The following is a 16,170-nucleotide window of genomic DNA, read 5'->3' on the forward strand; positions in this document are numbered from 1 at the left end:
TTGCAGATTTTCCTGCTGCATTGAGATCGTGGTAAACTTGAGAAATTTCTGAATTAGGCTTGGTAGTTTGATATACTCGCAATAAAATTACGCTTGTATAAATGAATGTCTACTTTCCTCTTTCAGTTGACTGAAAGCATGTGACAAAAAACATATGCTTGATACGGTTACAGCTACACCTCGCATGAAGGAGATACATCCATCAATGACCATTTAGAGCCACCACATCTTTGTACGCACAGGCTAGAGAAATTAAATGGACCAACAATTGATTTTTAAAGGCCCAAATATTTTTTGTATACTACTTGTGTTCTATTTGTCAGTGTTTTCTAGTTTATAAAAGCTTTGTAAGGTAGTAGTGAAATTGGTAGATGTTGGCGATCTGTGTATGGGCCAACTTCAGTTTGTTCTGCGTGTACCTTAACGTACAGGACCATAAAAGACATTATTGTGCAGTTTGATTGAGTGAACTTGACACCTCCCAATGCTGCGCTGCTTGCTCGTCCGACCCCCGCGACACTTTGCAATACAGCCTCATCCAGCAGTGCAGCCAGATCTCGAATTCAACCTATTTCGGCATCAAAAAACGTCGTAGACCCTCTTTTTCTTTATTTCGCATGCGCTCTCTATTTCTGCGCTTCAGTAGTCTCACGTTTGTTTCGCTTTGAGAAAATAAAGTCAGTTTTGTAAGCTTGCAAAACTGTGTCTAGCCAGGCCGGAGCTATCGCGCGGCCTTCCTTTTTTTGCGCACATGGGTTTTGCGGACCCCAGAAATCTGTTCGCGGACGCAGACCCCGATTTGAGAAACAGTGCCATAAACTGGAAAAGCCACTGTAACAGAGAGAGTTGGTCTTATGGCTGCTTATAGATCTTTTCATGACCCTGGGAGAAACCGGTTTGACTGGGCTGTGAAGCAGGCTTGGGGGGAGAATTCGCAGCTTTTTCCTGTGCTATGAGCATAGCCCAGTCTCCAATATGGCAGCGCCCTTTGGCCAATTTTGAAAAGGTCTATACTATTTACCCGAAAATGGTGGTGTTGGTAGACACAATTGGCCGTAATGCATGGGATGGGCGTGAAGTTTACGAAGGAATCTCATCTCTGCTGAAAACCATTGCTAGTGTCCTTGCCTGTTCGGTGTTCTAAAAAAACAGGCTGCAAAGCGTGATCTGCGGAATAGAACTGATGCCTGTGGTCTGTGTGTGCCCAGGGAGAACATTCCCCAGCCACCCTTTCTACCGAGATAGCCTTGGGGCTGGCCAGCTCTCACTGTACAACCTGCTGAAGGCCTACTCGCTGCTCGACCCACAAGTGGGCTACTGCCAGGGACTCAGCTTCGTATCTGGCGTGCTGCTGCTGCATGTGAGTACGGAAACTTTCAGCTGTCCACATTCGGTACTGAACCAGCAAGCGATAAAGCTCACAGGACAGTTAATAGTGTGTAGCTCAAGAACCAGCGATAACCGTTGAGGAATTTTCATTTCACAATGGTATGGGGTGGAGAGTTCCAGAGCAGCATGCACATATGTGTAGTTATAGTCTGCAGTCTTCTGCTACTACTGTAATGATAATAATTGTTTCTGTGAAATGTGACGGACTTAAAGGGGTGATTACAGGGTCGCTCTATGTCTCGCAGTTGTCTAATTCTGTGAATAATATACAAGTCTGTGATCCTACTCGCAAAGCTGTAGTGGCCGGTGCACAGCGCATATTAAAAGAAAAAAAAAAAAATGCGATACAAATCGGAATCTGGAAACTCCTCCCACCTTGAGCAACCGCCATTTTGAAATGCTCGTGTGATGTCACAAGAGCATAGACGGTAGAGCGTCATCTGCAATGCAGGCTGCAATATAAAAAGACATGTCTCTTTTCTTTCATGGACGATTGAAGTAGTGGTTGTCCCTCATACAACAGCGCTTGATGAACGTGTTACTGCACAAAACTGATAAAGAGTAAGGTATGTTTTCTTCCGCAATAGTACTCACAAACTGATGACTGCATACATCGCGGAACGCATGCACATTGAGCGGGAAGTGGCAATGTTATGGCGAGCAATGGTGAAGGCAGCTGGCAGCGGTCGGCGCCGCTTATGTTACCCTGCGCAGGCACGAGATGTACATCCTTGGTGCTTCTTGCAGCACTGTTGTAGTTTGTAAACAAATAAAGCTGCAACTGGTGTGAAAGAGAAGAGAATATTTTTGATAATGCTAGCTCAACTTGCATTTTACGCCATGCGAATGAGCAGCATACAGCCATTTATGTAAAAGCTATGTAAACAAACACACTGAGCAGTCGTTGTCTGCAAATCCGGGCATTTTTGAGGGAGCTTCGACCTCACACATTATATACTAAATGGTGTATGTTTACTAAGTGTTGGTGTATGTTTAATAAGTGCGTACTCGAGTCATTTTCTAACGATCACCAGAAAAAAGCTAGTGTAGGCTCAAAAACCGGTTGCAGTCCGTGCGCGCGGCTGCGGCGGCGGCGAGACGGAGATGACGGCGATTGTCGGTCGGTGCGGGCAGCGAAGCATTCGAATCGCATTTTGGGTTTTGCGATGACTGGACTGGAGCAGCGGCCACGCATGCTTTCGTGTGTTGGCCATAGCCAGACAGAATATAGCTTTGCGAAAAGGCCTTACCTGCCGAAAATATTCATGCTTGACTAACACTTGCGCTCACACATAACAGCATCTCAAGTATAAGCGTGTAAACCGCTTCATTCAGAGGTTTTCCACGCTCCGCTAATGTCACAAGGTGGGCTCTCGCGACAGCTTATGCTTATTTGGAATTTCTTCTTAGTTTTTGGACTGAAAGAGCACCAGGCAACAACAAGCAAACATTGGACGTGTCGCTTTCATGTGCGGCAGCGCTCGGTTGCTAAAACACGGCAACCCTCATAACGTACGAAAAATTTACTCCTGATTGTACGCTTAAATAATACAGCACGAGCCCATTGATTTCAGCCTCCTCGACAATCTCTAAGCGGAAGCCTGGAACAAGCGCAGTTTTCCAAGAGTCACTAAGCTTGCATATTATGGGGAATGCTTCTAAATGAAAGAGTTACTTTTGCTAAAGAAAACAATTTTCTTAGCGGCCACCGTCCATGGCGTGCATGCAAGCACCCCAATGCAACAGCAAATAGCAGACTGCTGTGTCGTCAGCGATCAGTGGTTGCCACAGCAGCAAGCTGGTTTCGAAATAATCGAGAAAATTTATTTCAAAAGTATCTACTGCACCGAATGAGCTCAAATTTTAAGGAATTATAATTTCACGTATGTGGAGGGAATGCAATAATCAGTTTATGTTTAAATTTTAGCTGTCATTACCCTTTTAACTATTGTCCTCTGTCTGCATATTCCTCCGCTCTCGCTTTACCTTTGTCACTGTACATTGCAAAAGGCTTGTCAGCTTGAAAGAGTTCTTTGGTCTAGCGTGATCACAGCCTTTCTTTCCACACGGTGTGCTCAATTGTCTCCTGCTTTGGCTGTTTTCAGTAATTGTGTAAAATCTCGAATTTCTCCATTTTCATAGCCTTTGAAGGCATGCTTGGCTTGCAGTCTTTGCAGCACTTTTCCCTGATGGACGAGTTTCAAGTCAAACCTATGCTGCTGCACTTTATTTACCTCGTCTAAGCAAGGTCGAGATTGAATTGAATTGTGGAAGACAGTGGTGTTGCTGCCTCTGGATGTGTGCGTGCATTGTGTCCATATCCATGTTTCAGATGAGTGAGGAGCAAGCCTTTGGCCTGATGAGGCACTTGCTATTCCACTTGGGACTGAGGAGACAGTACAAGCAAGACATGGGTGCACTGCAGGTGAGTGGCTGCATCTTTTCTGTTGCTTTTTTTCTGAACAACAAGAGTCTGGTCTGCTCTCAAACTATGCCATGGCTATCTGCTGAAACCTGCGCAGAATCGCATGCCGTGCACCGAAAACAGGAGGGGAGTACCGCAATGGTTTCCGGAGCACGTTGTATAAATTTATCATTATACCTGGCTGGACATTGTGCCACTTGAAAGTTTTCAGTGCAAACCAACCACCCAATTGCAAATCAAATCTCTATCGCTTGCCTGCTGACTGGCCCCCTTCTTTAGCTCCCTCGTGTGGTGTTCTGCTGCAGGTGCAGCTGTACCAGCTGTGCCGCCTGTTGTACAGTCGGCAGCCGAGGCTGTACGAACACTTGGACCGGTTCGACATTGCTCCCGCACTGTACGCTGCACCTTGGTTCCTCACGCTCTTCGCCTCCCAGTTTCCCTTGGGCTTCGTCTCTCGTCTCTTTGGTGGGTACTGATAGCTGACCTCCATCCAGGCCATGCAAGGCTCATTCGTATGGCTTGGTTAAGGCAGGGTTTTATATCTGTCGCTGCTGCCAACTTGGGCTGCATACATCATGGTTCTACTCACAAGCCTGCCTCTGGCATGTAGGAGTTAGCAGATGATGTGGCCAGGTACGGATTAATTGGCTGTAGCATCACTCATTACTTTGCAAAGTAGCATAATGTAAGGTGTAGAGTTTGTACATACATTATGCATAGTCATGACTCACAGTCATGCTCACGACTTCTAATCATCATTCAACGCACCGTGACAGCCCTTTACAAAGTAACGCAATGTCAGGTAATGTAATGCTTTCGCATTTTCGCACGTGAGTAATGTTAAGTATCTTAGCACATGGCCTCCTCACTTTTGCTCATGCTTTAAATATATGAACGTGGTACGTTGGGCATCACTCGGGTGGCTCTAGTTTGTTCCCCGCAGTGTTGCAGCAAATTATTATCCAGACTTATTGCCTCACTGATGTGTGGGTCACGTTAAAATCTTACGGTTGATTTTGTTCACATAAAGACCTGTCGTGACGCCTCAATTAAAAACAGAAAACTATTGCCGCAATAGGGAGATTTAGCTTACCGTGAACCGCGATCCACCATCATGACCCTCAACCGCGCGTGGGCGGTGCGCATAAGTTGATTGGTACCGACACGGCAGGTCTATGTGCCGACATCCAGTATGTGGCGCCATCTATCGGCGTCAAGGGGATCTGGGCATGCGCAGTGGAACGCGCGGTAGCGGATCACGGTAAGCTAAATCTTTCTAATGTTATCCCACTTGCATAGTGTGCTCTCACTGTTCATGGCTACCCCCACCCCCAGCAGAAGTGGTTAAAAGTAAATGCTCACACCTGGCGCAGTGCTTAGCGAGCACTCGCTGTGGGCTCTCGCTCTTCCTTGCGCCTAGCCCTTCCACCACTGGGGGCGCCATTGCTTCTTCGCGTTTGTGGTGTTTTGCCTAAAGCATTGTCAACATCGCCCGCGGCGTGGTGGTGCAGTGGTTAGAGCGCTCGACTGCTCTGCCCAAGGATGCGGGATCGAATCCCGGCCGTGGTGGCCGATTTTTGATGAAGGCGAAAAGCAAGGCGCCCGTGTGCTGCACGGTGTCAGTTCATGTTAAAGGACCCCAGGGGGTTGAAATTTCTGGAGCCCTCTACTACAACGTCTATCATAGCTTTGTTGTTTTGGGACGTTAAGCCCCATAAACCGAAGCAAACCATTGTCAGCATCACCTGCATTTTTTCCAGTGGGTCAATGTTCTCACCTGTTGGGGTTGGGCAGATGCGGTGTTTCTGCAGGGTCTCGAGGCAGTGTTCAAGGCTGCCCTCTCTCTGCTGTCGCACTTCAGCGAGACGTTGCTGGCCTGCAGCAGCTTTGAGTCCATCATGGAGTGTTTTAAGAGTTCCTTGCCTGCCCTGGATGTAACTGCTATGGAGCATGTGGTGTCTGGAATTTTCTCCCTGGATCTGGGCCAAGAGCTGGTAGCTTACCAGGTTGAGTACCACCTTCTGCAAGAGGAGATGGTCTACACACCCAAGCGGCCGGGTGTATCTTCTGCTGACCTCGAAGAAAACCGCACACTGCGACGTCAGAACATGGAACTTCTTGAGCAGCTTCAGGTATATTTTGCTGTGTTTGTTGTTGCTGTATGCTTTTCAGAGAAGGTGTCTGTAGTCCAGAATTTTTAAGTGCGTTAGCGCTATGTTGTTCACTCTGCCATTTAACCGTTGTGTGACCTCTGAATCTAATCTTGAGCACCTCTCTCTAGGTGCCTCTGAGAAGCCTCTAGGTGCAGCGGTGACACTCATAAGAGCTCGTGTGTGTGTCAGCAGTTTGTGTGACGTCATGAGACCACATGCCATAGTCAAATTGGTAGGGAGCTGCCAACTTGGGTAGCACTTGTGAGATAAAAATCGTACCCACCGGGACCCTTAGATCTCGAATCATACACCCTGCACCTAGGCCATGCTGACACGTCCGTACAGGTTGGTTAAAATGGGGCGTCATATCTATGTTAGATCATCTTTCACAGGATGTAGTAGATTTCGACTTTATGCTAATGAGTGTGCACGGCTGGAAAATAAACCCAAAGTGAATACCGAAATGCTAGTAAACCTGATTTACATTTGGCCTAGCCATGCCGAACTCCCCACCATTTTTCTTTTTACTTTCCTGCATTTCCCACATGCTGCCACCTTGGTGGGTTCAGAGAAAGCAGAGCCATAGGTTTGCATGGCATGGAAGGCACATACAACAAGTGGTGCACCACACAAAATGGAGCGTATCTGCTTGCATGAAAATGTTGCATTCCCAGTCAGAAAATGGGCCATATTGAATGGTAAAAGCTAGTAGCCTCGCCACGGCGGCGCAGTGATTAGGTTGCGCAAATGCTGTACCCAAGGATGCGGGATCGAATCCTACCCGCAATGACTGCTTTGAATGCATAAAGCAAGGCTCCCTCGTGCTGTGCGATGTCAGTGCATGTTAAAGAACCCCAGGTGGTTGAAATTTATGGAGTCGATCCTCCACTACGGTGTCTCATAGCCTGATTAACTTTGGGAAGTTAAACACCAAACCATACCAAAGCCGGAGTGGTGAGTCTGTTAATAGCAAATGCCCATTAAAAGATGCTTTCTTAACATCATTTACTTAACGACACAAAACTGGCTAAAATATGCCATAAAATTATGGTGGAAATGAAAAAAAATCTTTTCTCACATTGTACAGATTGAACACTACAATATCAAAGAAATGAGGCTTTACCATTTAAATATTAACGCTGTTACTATACTACTGTAGTAGTACCCCACATGATAGTGATGCAAAATATAGGTGAATTGCCTATCGACAGTATCGATAGTTTCTTTAAACTATTGATAATGTAAAAAACTATCAATAGCACTACTATCAACCTATCGATAGTACTATCGATAGTGCAATTGATGGTATAATCAGTAGTATTACTACTGATAGTGCTATGAATAATTAAGCAGTTTTTGACCAGGGATAGTGCCAAAACATTTGCGATAACCTACTGTCAGCAATGCTCAGTTCGTGTAATTTATGAACAGTTTGTTGGTGAATGATATTAACTTTTTAATTCCACAATGAAATTCTTGATTGTACCAGTAATCAAGCTCTTGGAAGGTGACCGCGGTGTGACTTTTAATCTGCATATGCTTCTTATGATGTTTTTTACGCATAGGCAAAGTAGAATGAGAAAGAGAATTCTCATCCGCACCACCCATGTATCGATGGACATAATAATGCCTTTACAGTGCACTGGGGCTCCAAGAATAAATAAGGAGAGAAGCAGCCTATCACGCACCACTACTGTATTGTAGCAACATTTTTCTATCAATATACATATATTTAGGTTTTTTTTTTTCACTTCTCCCAAGTCGAAGTAACATGCATTAGCTTGCCGCCAGCCATATCCAGTGAAAAAAATTACTCAAAACTGCATTCAGAATATTGATTACTTTTCTTTTTTTCTTTTTTGAGAAATCTCGTTAGGTTGAAACGCCCCAGAGCAAAACAGGCTAAAATGTCAGCTCAGAAACTAAAACTCGTTTTGAACATTGCTGCTGAAATCCTGAAGTGTTGGCAATTATTAAACTACCGTAACCTACATCGTCAGCTTTCTTATGCTGAACGTTCTGCACAGGCTTGGCTGGCACAACCGGCCATTGCTACTGTTTTGAAAGCAACAGCTTGTCTACAGAAAACACCGATCTAGTAAAGCATACCCGCTGATGTGTTAATTCCAGCTGATTTTGGCTCAGAAGTAGGCACACCAAACGGTGCGGCTTGGGTCGCTGTTGCCAGCACAAATAGGACATTTGCAACATTTAACACTTTACCAAGCAACTCTACCTAGGGTGCAGTTGTGTTGAAAAAAGATGAACACAATGACGTCACCAGAATGGCGAAAATTTCACCAGGCAACTGGTGCGGTGTTATGCTTTTCGAATAGGATTGCCACTTATTTTATCAGTGAATTCGTAACCGCTGCGCCAAGTATTGTTGTCGGCAACTCCGGAAATACATCACTACTACTAATCTTTTTCAAAATGATTGCGATAATGGAGAGTCCTGTCATAGTTACCGCCACCATGCACGCTAGGAACCAATTATAATGCTGCAACGAGTTCGCACGGTTGATTTTATACTGTCGATAGCACTATAAAATGGCTTTCAGTAGTACTATCAATAGATTTTTTTTACCATCGATAGTTTGATAGTGGCCAAAATGTTGATAGTATCAGTAGTACTATTGATAGTTTTGCATCACTACTACGTGACCACATCTGAGGGAAATGTCACTGATTTCCAGAAGTGCACACTGTTTTTCTTCAGGAGTGCTTGTTACGTTTATTATATTTTGCTCTCTCTTCAGTGGTCCCTTCAGTAAAAACATGTATTAACTCCATGGTAAAAACCACCCCTCTTTTCGCATCGCTAATGGCAGGCTTTCAGCTTTTGTCACTAGATGGCGCAACAGTGTTTTGAATTCCTTGGATGAAGCGGGGATTAAGGCCCACTAAATCTTTTCTCTCGACAAGGCGCACGAGTACATTCCTGTGACGTAACAGCCTTGAGTGTGGAAACTGAAATAGACGCTACTGCGTGCTAAAAATGCCTAATTACTGTCTGGCTAATGAAATTCAAATTTGCATTCGATGTGTCTCTTTTGTCGACTACCAGTTGTCATCGCAGTCGCTGCTCATGGTTTCCGTGGAAAGCATCGGGCTACTACATAAAAGCGGGTGCATGCACTAGTAGAAAAATTGTTGGTACAAATTGTTGTCTAGCTTTTTTATGGAAACCACTATGGATTAGAACAATTTAGATAAGAATCTTTTCATTTTTCCGAAAAAAAGTTTCATGCCTAAATTTCAATGCTCTGTCCCATCAATATCAAGATCAATGTAACGAGTGGTACTGAGATCATCACTCAGCACCTCCACCAAATGTAACATGAGGTTTAAGTTTACATGGCAGCGTTCAGTTCAAAAGGAGCAGTGAGCCAAAAATAGCCTGTGCTCAGCCAGACCAACCAGGCTCCCGCCCTGAGAGATGGTGACGTGGCTAGCTAAGAATGCAGTCTTCTTCTTAAGCTTACGGTGGATGATATATCCACTTCCTTCTTAACAGTAGCGTGTATTCAGGCAGTACACATTCAAGGTCATGCACAGCAGTGTGCCAGAGGGAGAGAGATAGACTGGCTATGTGGCAGCGCAGCTTGAGCGACCGTAAACCTGAAAGTATTTTCTGACATGATGGTGCTCTAGCAATATTACAGATTTGAGTATTTTTCATGAAATTGAAAGATACTCGGACTGCTTGTGCACATTTTCGTGAAAAATTATAAAATATGTAGTTTTTCATGGATTTGCTGAAACTAGGGGCCTTAGATGTAAAAGAAAGAAAAAAGGATGAAGAGCAAACCCTCACAAGGAAAAAGGAAACCATAAAATTCCGTAAGATGTGCACTACTCACACAAGTGAAACGTGTTCAGTGGTGTTAGCTGCTTGCACAGGAAGCTGTCACCTTGACTTTTTTGTGTCATTCCATCGTTACAAGCAGACAGGGTTTAGGCGGCGTTGCCAAATCATGGAAAAGTTCCCATTTTGTAGGAAATACAAGCTACTAAGGCAAAAGGGAAGTTTATTTTTATCACATTGAAAATGTGGGAAATTTCTGTTGTTGCTGGCAACTGGTGTTACATATATGTTTCTTCGCGGAAATGTGTAAAGACACAGTGAAAATGCCGAGGTGACCTTTTTTGGGGAGCAGAATTTTGGCCCGTCTTCACTTTCCTGCCTAGCCTCGGCTGCAGAGCCAATGAATTTCGCGCGTTGCACACCGCACAAGCGCCCAGAGTGTGACATTCCGGATTCACTTTTTAAAAAGTACGGAAGGGGACAGCTTCATTTTCTCACAGTCAAGTGTGTGATATCTTTACACGTACACAATGATTCCCAGAATGTATTCAGATATATTCCGAACAACTTTAATTGGCTCTGCAGCCAAGGCCAGGAAGGAGTGGATTTTTGTCCTTATGCCGCGGACACGATCAGGCCTCGGTACAGGGCTGTGGAGGGTAGAAGGGGGTAATTAAGTATGAGAACAGGTGCGGGATTGCTAGGGGGAAGAGTTAGCGCAGGCTGCTAGCATCATAGTGTTTCTAAACAGCATATACTATTTGGAAACTCTGTGGCTAGTGTCAGCCTGCACAGATAGCTTCAAGACGGCACCATGAAGAACTGCATCCTTGATAAACATTACGTGTGGGATTTATATTTTATCTTATTGATAATTGTGCTACTTTTCTAATAAGTTTGATTGGAGGTGCTGGCTCTGAAATTATTCTTTGACGAAAAAATATTTCGTGAGAAAAAAAAAAAAAGGAAATTTTGTGTTGACACCTGGGAAAACCCAACTGACCAATGTGGCAACACTGGGTGTGGGTTAACGCAGATGACTAAAAGTACTCCCCATGCATTTTTTTCTATCCTGAATGAGGCCAGAGGTAGATGCAGAATGCAAGTCAGTGATGTTTCATCATCACGGCCCATTGTTCACAGTCGGCTGTGAAGTAGCTCCCCAATTGCTCCCTTATAACAGCATAGCTTGTGAGACGAGTAGTATACATGTATCATTATCATCATCCATGAGGGATAAATTTCAAGTGGCCTCAGAACAAGCATTACTCACGTAATGCTCGAGAAACACATTGAACACTTGAGAGTGTTCTTTATAAAAAAAAGCAATGGTGGACAGTGCGGAAAGCCATGCTGTAGCACCTTCTGTTAAAATTTGTGACGTTCTGCGCAGCGTTGCCTTACGGCACAAAGAGATGAACCAATTGGTTCATCGACTCAACTATGAAAAATGGGCCACTTCTGTGGTTCCCATGTCTTTGGCACACTGCCTATGGCGCTGGAATGAACTGCAGACAAGTTGTCAGAGGTTGCAGGACGTGGTCAAGTGCTGAGGACAGAGCAGCTCCACTGGCCTCCAGGGACTGGATACTACTGCCACAGTATTGCGAGACCTCATTATGACCATGCGCATTATTTTGTCTCCAGGTGGCCAACAACAATGTGAGCCGGCTCGAGGCCACAGTGAGTTCCTACCAAGGCACGGTGCAACACCTGGAAGGCCGCATCCGGCAGCTGGAAGACGAGCGTGACGCACTGCTGCACAGCAACGCAGCACTGCGCCATCGACTGGACCGGCTCGAGGCAGCTGATGAACGCAATGCACGGTCGCTCAGCTTCGGAGCCTCGGGCGAAGCGCATGACGACATCGCGCAGCTTGTACGTCGCTTGGGTGATCAGGGTCCCTTGCCTGAAGATGAAGAGTGGGGGCCACCACGTGCAGACGGATGTGACGGCCTCTGAGGTGACGGGCCCAGTTGCAGTACGTGCAGGTTGCAACGCAGACGCGGGAGCTCGCATAAAGTTCAGCGTGTGGGCTGAGGGCAGGGAAAATGAAAGAGCAGCTGCCTTTGGCTAACTCGCGTTGTTTTACATAATAGTAATGAATATGAGCTTCGGCAGTAGAGGGTGCACATTGTGGAGGAAATTATACAGGAGAGTCAACTGTGATGATAAAAATGTGCAGCTAGTGCTTTATCAGGGTGGAGCACTCAATAGAAGGAGTTACTAGGTAATCGGGGGTCCTGGTGGAACTCTGCCGCCTCCCTGGCTCCCTCTTTCTTTGCTCCATTTTGTTTCAGCAGAATGTCGCATGGTGCGCTGACAGAATTGCATCTGCGAGAAGAGTAGGGAAAGGGAGAAGCCATGCGCAAAGGCATGTCGGTGGGTGAAGGCAGAGCAGAGGGAAACACCGAAAACATGACACACCTGCTTGGTATTACTTGTGTCTAATACATTGCAGCGTGTCTGAGCTGGCACTCCTGTTTATTCCTCTCTGTGCTCCACATACATGTGCCTCGAACTTATTGCAGCTACAAACAAGTGAGTGGAGTGCGAAGGGTTCCTCAGGTATATGTTTTTGCTGGGTTGACTATGTTTCATTACGGTCACAGTAGTGTAATTCTGAGAAAACACACTGTTCTCTAAAACAATGGTAAGTAGAAGCTTTGTGGAGAGGCTTTGTCTTTAATACGGGAAAAAAAAAAAGAAGGGACATAGGAGAAACTGAGTGGGCATATATAGGTAGCTAATGCAAACTCCTCCCTTTCAGAGTATAATTTCTTTTTGTCTACATTGGCTAGCAGAAATTACTGAAAGTAATAAATCAGGGCCCAAATTGTTTTTCCTGTTAGCTACCACAAGAGTGAGCCAGATGTGGGTTATTTTAATGCAACTCGTTAAAGAGAGAAGCCATTATTTGACATGGCAGGTAGTGTAAGGGAAATTCCTTGCATTGCAAGGAAACTGCCGGTATTTTAAGGAAGGCACATGAAGCAACTCATGAGGCACTGCATACAATTTGGGCACGGGTGTGACCTCCATATAAGTGACAGGTGCGAGCCCATGGTGGGTCCTGCATGATGAATCTATTGTGGGACTGAATGGGAAACGGCCCTGTGTTTGAAGCCTACACTGCATTATCAGCAGCTCCTATGGTCTCACATGTTTATGAAAGGTTAACGTGAAGGATCTCTACAACCAATTTTTTTTGTGAGGTGACCGGGGCAGGAATGTAGTCTGCATGGCAAGCTGTTACATGCCGTCAAGTGCAGGGGCAAAGCACTGTGACATGCTGTGCGCGTGCTGCGGCCAGCTCTTGTGAATCCAAAGTCACTGCTGGCAACTCGCGAGTCGCGCTGCACATGGGCTCACATTAAGCAGCACCTGCAAGGTATGCATAAATCTAGCAGGTTCCTGTTGGGAAATAGAACAGCAAGACTTTGAGGGTGTTGACAGCAGAGTCTTCTTGTCACAGCAATACGGCACAAGTGCCCCAGTCAGAACTTCACGAGAAGGCTGCGAGTCGCGAGGCGTTTGGTGTCACTAAGCTGTGTGTGCGCACAGGGTAGCTCTGCGCACGCAAAAGTTATGAAAACTGGCAGGACAGGGCAGCCAGCATTGTGTTCATTGCGCTGTGGCCGGTCCTTTGGTGCTAGTCACAATAGGGAAGTGTCTTCCTCCCCGATCCCAAACCTCGCTCTCAAGGTCTTGTGCCAGGGGTTAGCTGCTGTTTTGTAAAGAAGGCGGTGGTAGCGTATCACAAGTAAAAATGATATTCTTAATGTTGGGAAGGTTGGAAGGAAGCATGCCTCCTCTGTAATGTGTCAGTTCTATTTTGTTTTTTCATTGCAGTCAAGTCCGGATATGTAACGCAGATGTACCAAATTACAGTCTACACCTAGCGTTGAAAGCATTCCCGCGAAGATCGCATGCTAATGTATAGAACTGTTGTTCACGTGTATATTGAACTTCGATTCAGCAGAACAGCTCACTGAGCCTGCTCAAGTCTTGCTGGAGGTGGCCAGTTTTTGTTGCTGGCACAACTGGCACAGCCTGTTTGGGCTTTTGACTGGAGCGGTAAGATGCGTCTTCTTTTATGCATTCATAGCACCATGCTCCGCGGTTAATCAAATCTACCTTATTTTACGAGTCGGAGTATATCAAACTGTTTCGCTCTTCATGTTCTATATATCCAGGATCGACTGTAATTTCAGTCTGTCCAATGATCGTCATCGCACTGAGGCATGGGGAACAGCTGGTCCATGTAATTCGTGCTCCTGCTTCCCATACCTGGGACCTTGTGGGAAAGGAAACTCTGAAATATTTTCACGGGCATCCAGCATCGATTATTGGCAGACAGGCTCCAGTGGAGTGCTCTTGTTCTGCGAGTAGTGCTGTGAAAATATATACATTAATTCACCTATGAGTAGATTAGCTGTGTGGCAATTCATTCCGTTATTATGAATGATGCAGGGAGACTTAAAATTGAGGGTAAGAATTTTTTGTGTGTTCTCGGGTCGATATGTGAGGTGGGGGATTAGAAGCTGCCACTTGAAATCTTTATTGCTCTCTTGATGGCATGCCAAGTCAATTGTTGCTTTAGTTTTTCATCCCTACTTTGTTAATATATGACTGCAAGCTGGGTAGTGTGAAGACCCTCCTATTTTTTGTGAGGTCCCATTTTGCTTGGAGAAAATCAGCTGTGCTTTGTAAGGATGCCAAGGGGTCTGTTGAGTTGGTCAGCGTTTTTTTTTTTGTTTTGCTGCAGGTGGAAGCGTCATTGTATCCGTGTCTGTGAGGGCTTGGAGGGTAAATTAGAAGGGGTCCTGTAATACAAACCGATCGCACATGGATTGAACATTGAGTATGTCAGGTGGGATATAGTGACACTGTTGGTATTTGTTTCAACTCCTGTGTTAGGACACTTGATATTTTAATTAATGCAAAAAAAAAAAAAGAAAGAAAACCAGCATTGCCGGTGTCACCACTCGGGTCAGCAGCAAGTCTGATGTGCCCTGCATCGTTGTGTAGATGTAGGTGATCTGGGCACATGCTGACTGCTTTTCAGTTTTTTTCGAGTACTGCAAATATGTTGAATTTTAAGTTTCTACACACTGTTAAAGAATGAGCTTTCATGCCGCAAAAAAAGCGGAGCAAACCATAATAATAAAAAAAAAAAAAACACATTGTAAGAGAGAGAGAGAGAGAGGCGCTCTCCATTCCTATACTCTAGAGGTTTGAAGTGTTTAGTCGACAGCACTTGTAAAGATACTCATTATATATTCGGATGCCCTGCATTGGCTTCCACTAGTTACAAACTTCTGCCGATGCCCCCTGCAGTGACGAGATCGTCACTCGTTTCACTGTCATCCAAATTGTTGACTGAATGTAGCTCTGATCTTTTTCAGCTCTTTGATCTTACCAGTTGCAAAGGTTTCCATGGGTCCATCGGCCGGATTGGGCCAGGATTGAGGTGCTTACGGATTGCCATGATGCCTTGGTCATTAACGTAAATAGCATCCAAATCAAGCTTTCAAATTGCTAATAAGTGCACTGTTGTCTGGAAGCAAAATCAGTGAACAGGTTCAGTAATAAAATGCATAGACATAACATTATGCCTGAGAGGTAAATAAAAATTTAAAGCAAGTAAAAATATGCTCTTGAGAAAATAATGATGACAGAATGGCAACAGCTTTTATCGACTACTTCCAGATACTGCTGCCATCTGTAAGCGTCCTCAAAAATGACCCCTGGGACTTAGTGACTTTCTGAATTTGGATTTCCCAACTGGCATGGTCAAAGAGTTGTGCTTGAAACAGAATCGCATGCTGTGTGCTATTGGGCAGGTCAACTGTGTGCTATGCAGGACAGCTACAAGGAAACTATACTGCAATTATTCAGCACAAAGATTTGTTCCATTAACAGTGCACTACGGACAACTTGATCCAGTTTTCGATCTCCTCAAGAAATAAGGTCTGTGGCTCTTTGTGGATGTGTTGACGTTTGTTTCGCTGCAAAATATGCATTTATTGTTGAGTGTATTCTATTTAAAAGTCAAATAGACTTTTTTTTTTTTTCCAAAAAAGGTGCATTTATTGCTGAGTGTATTCTATTTAAATGCCAAGTAGATTTTTTTTTCTGCCACTCATCTCAGACTCATGAGGACAAGACCTAGAAAGGCTCTGTGATCAGTATATTAAAGTGAATGTTGAAGCAACCTAGGCTCATGATTGGCGCCCAAAGAACTCTCATGGTGTCACCACAGGGTGTTTTTTTTTTTTTTGTTACCTTTCATAGATTTTAAGTAGCCCCTTTGTGTTTAGAGTGCTGCAATCTGTTGATACAGGCCAGCTTCATTTTGTCCTCAGTGTCCTTTTAAACAGGCAACCATAGAC

At 44.9% G+C, this 16,170-nt stretch overlaps 1 protein-coding gene across 4 annotated transcripts in view; it reads left to right on the forward strand.

Moving 5' to 3' along the window:
• Window positions 1-14,741, forward strand: part of LOC146191585 (TBC1 domain family member 1-like) — a 55,623-nt gene extending 40,882 nt beyond the window's left edge. For all 4 annotated transcript variants that reach the window (XM_084602101.1, XM_084602102.1, XM_084602104.1 and 1 more), the window contains 5 exons: window positions 1,209-1,360; window positions 3,722-3,814; window positions 4,120-4,279; window positions 5,609-5,946; window positions 11,423-14,741. In XM_084602101.1, coding sequence (XP_084458227.1) covers window positions 1,209-1,360; window positions 3,722-3,814; window positions 4,120-4,279; window positions 5,609-5,946; window positions 11,423-11,737 — 1,058 coding nt within the window. In that variant the 3' untranslated portion in view covers window positions 11,738-14,741. The remainder of the gene's footprint in view (window positions 1-1,208; window positions 1,361-3,721; window positions 3,815-4,119; window positions 4,280-5,608; window positions 5,947-11,422) is intronic.
• Window positions 14,742-16,170: the final 1,429 nt, after the last annotated feature.

The sequence above is a fragment of the Amblyomma maculatum genome, chromosome 4, assembly GCF_055883805.1.
Source record: "Amblyomma maculatum isolate TAMU_Amacu chromosome 4, ASM5588380v1, whole genome shotgun sequence".
NCBI classification, from domain to species: domain Eukaryota; kingdom Metazoa; phylum Arthropoda; class Arachnida; order Ixodida; family Ixodidae; genus Amblyomma; species Amblyomma maculatum.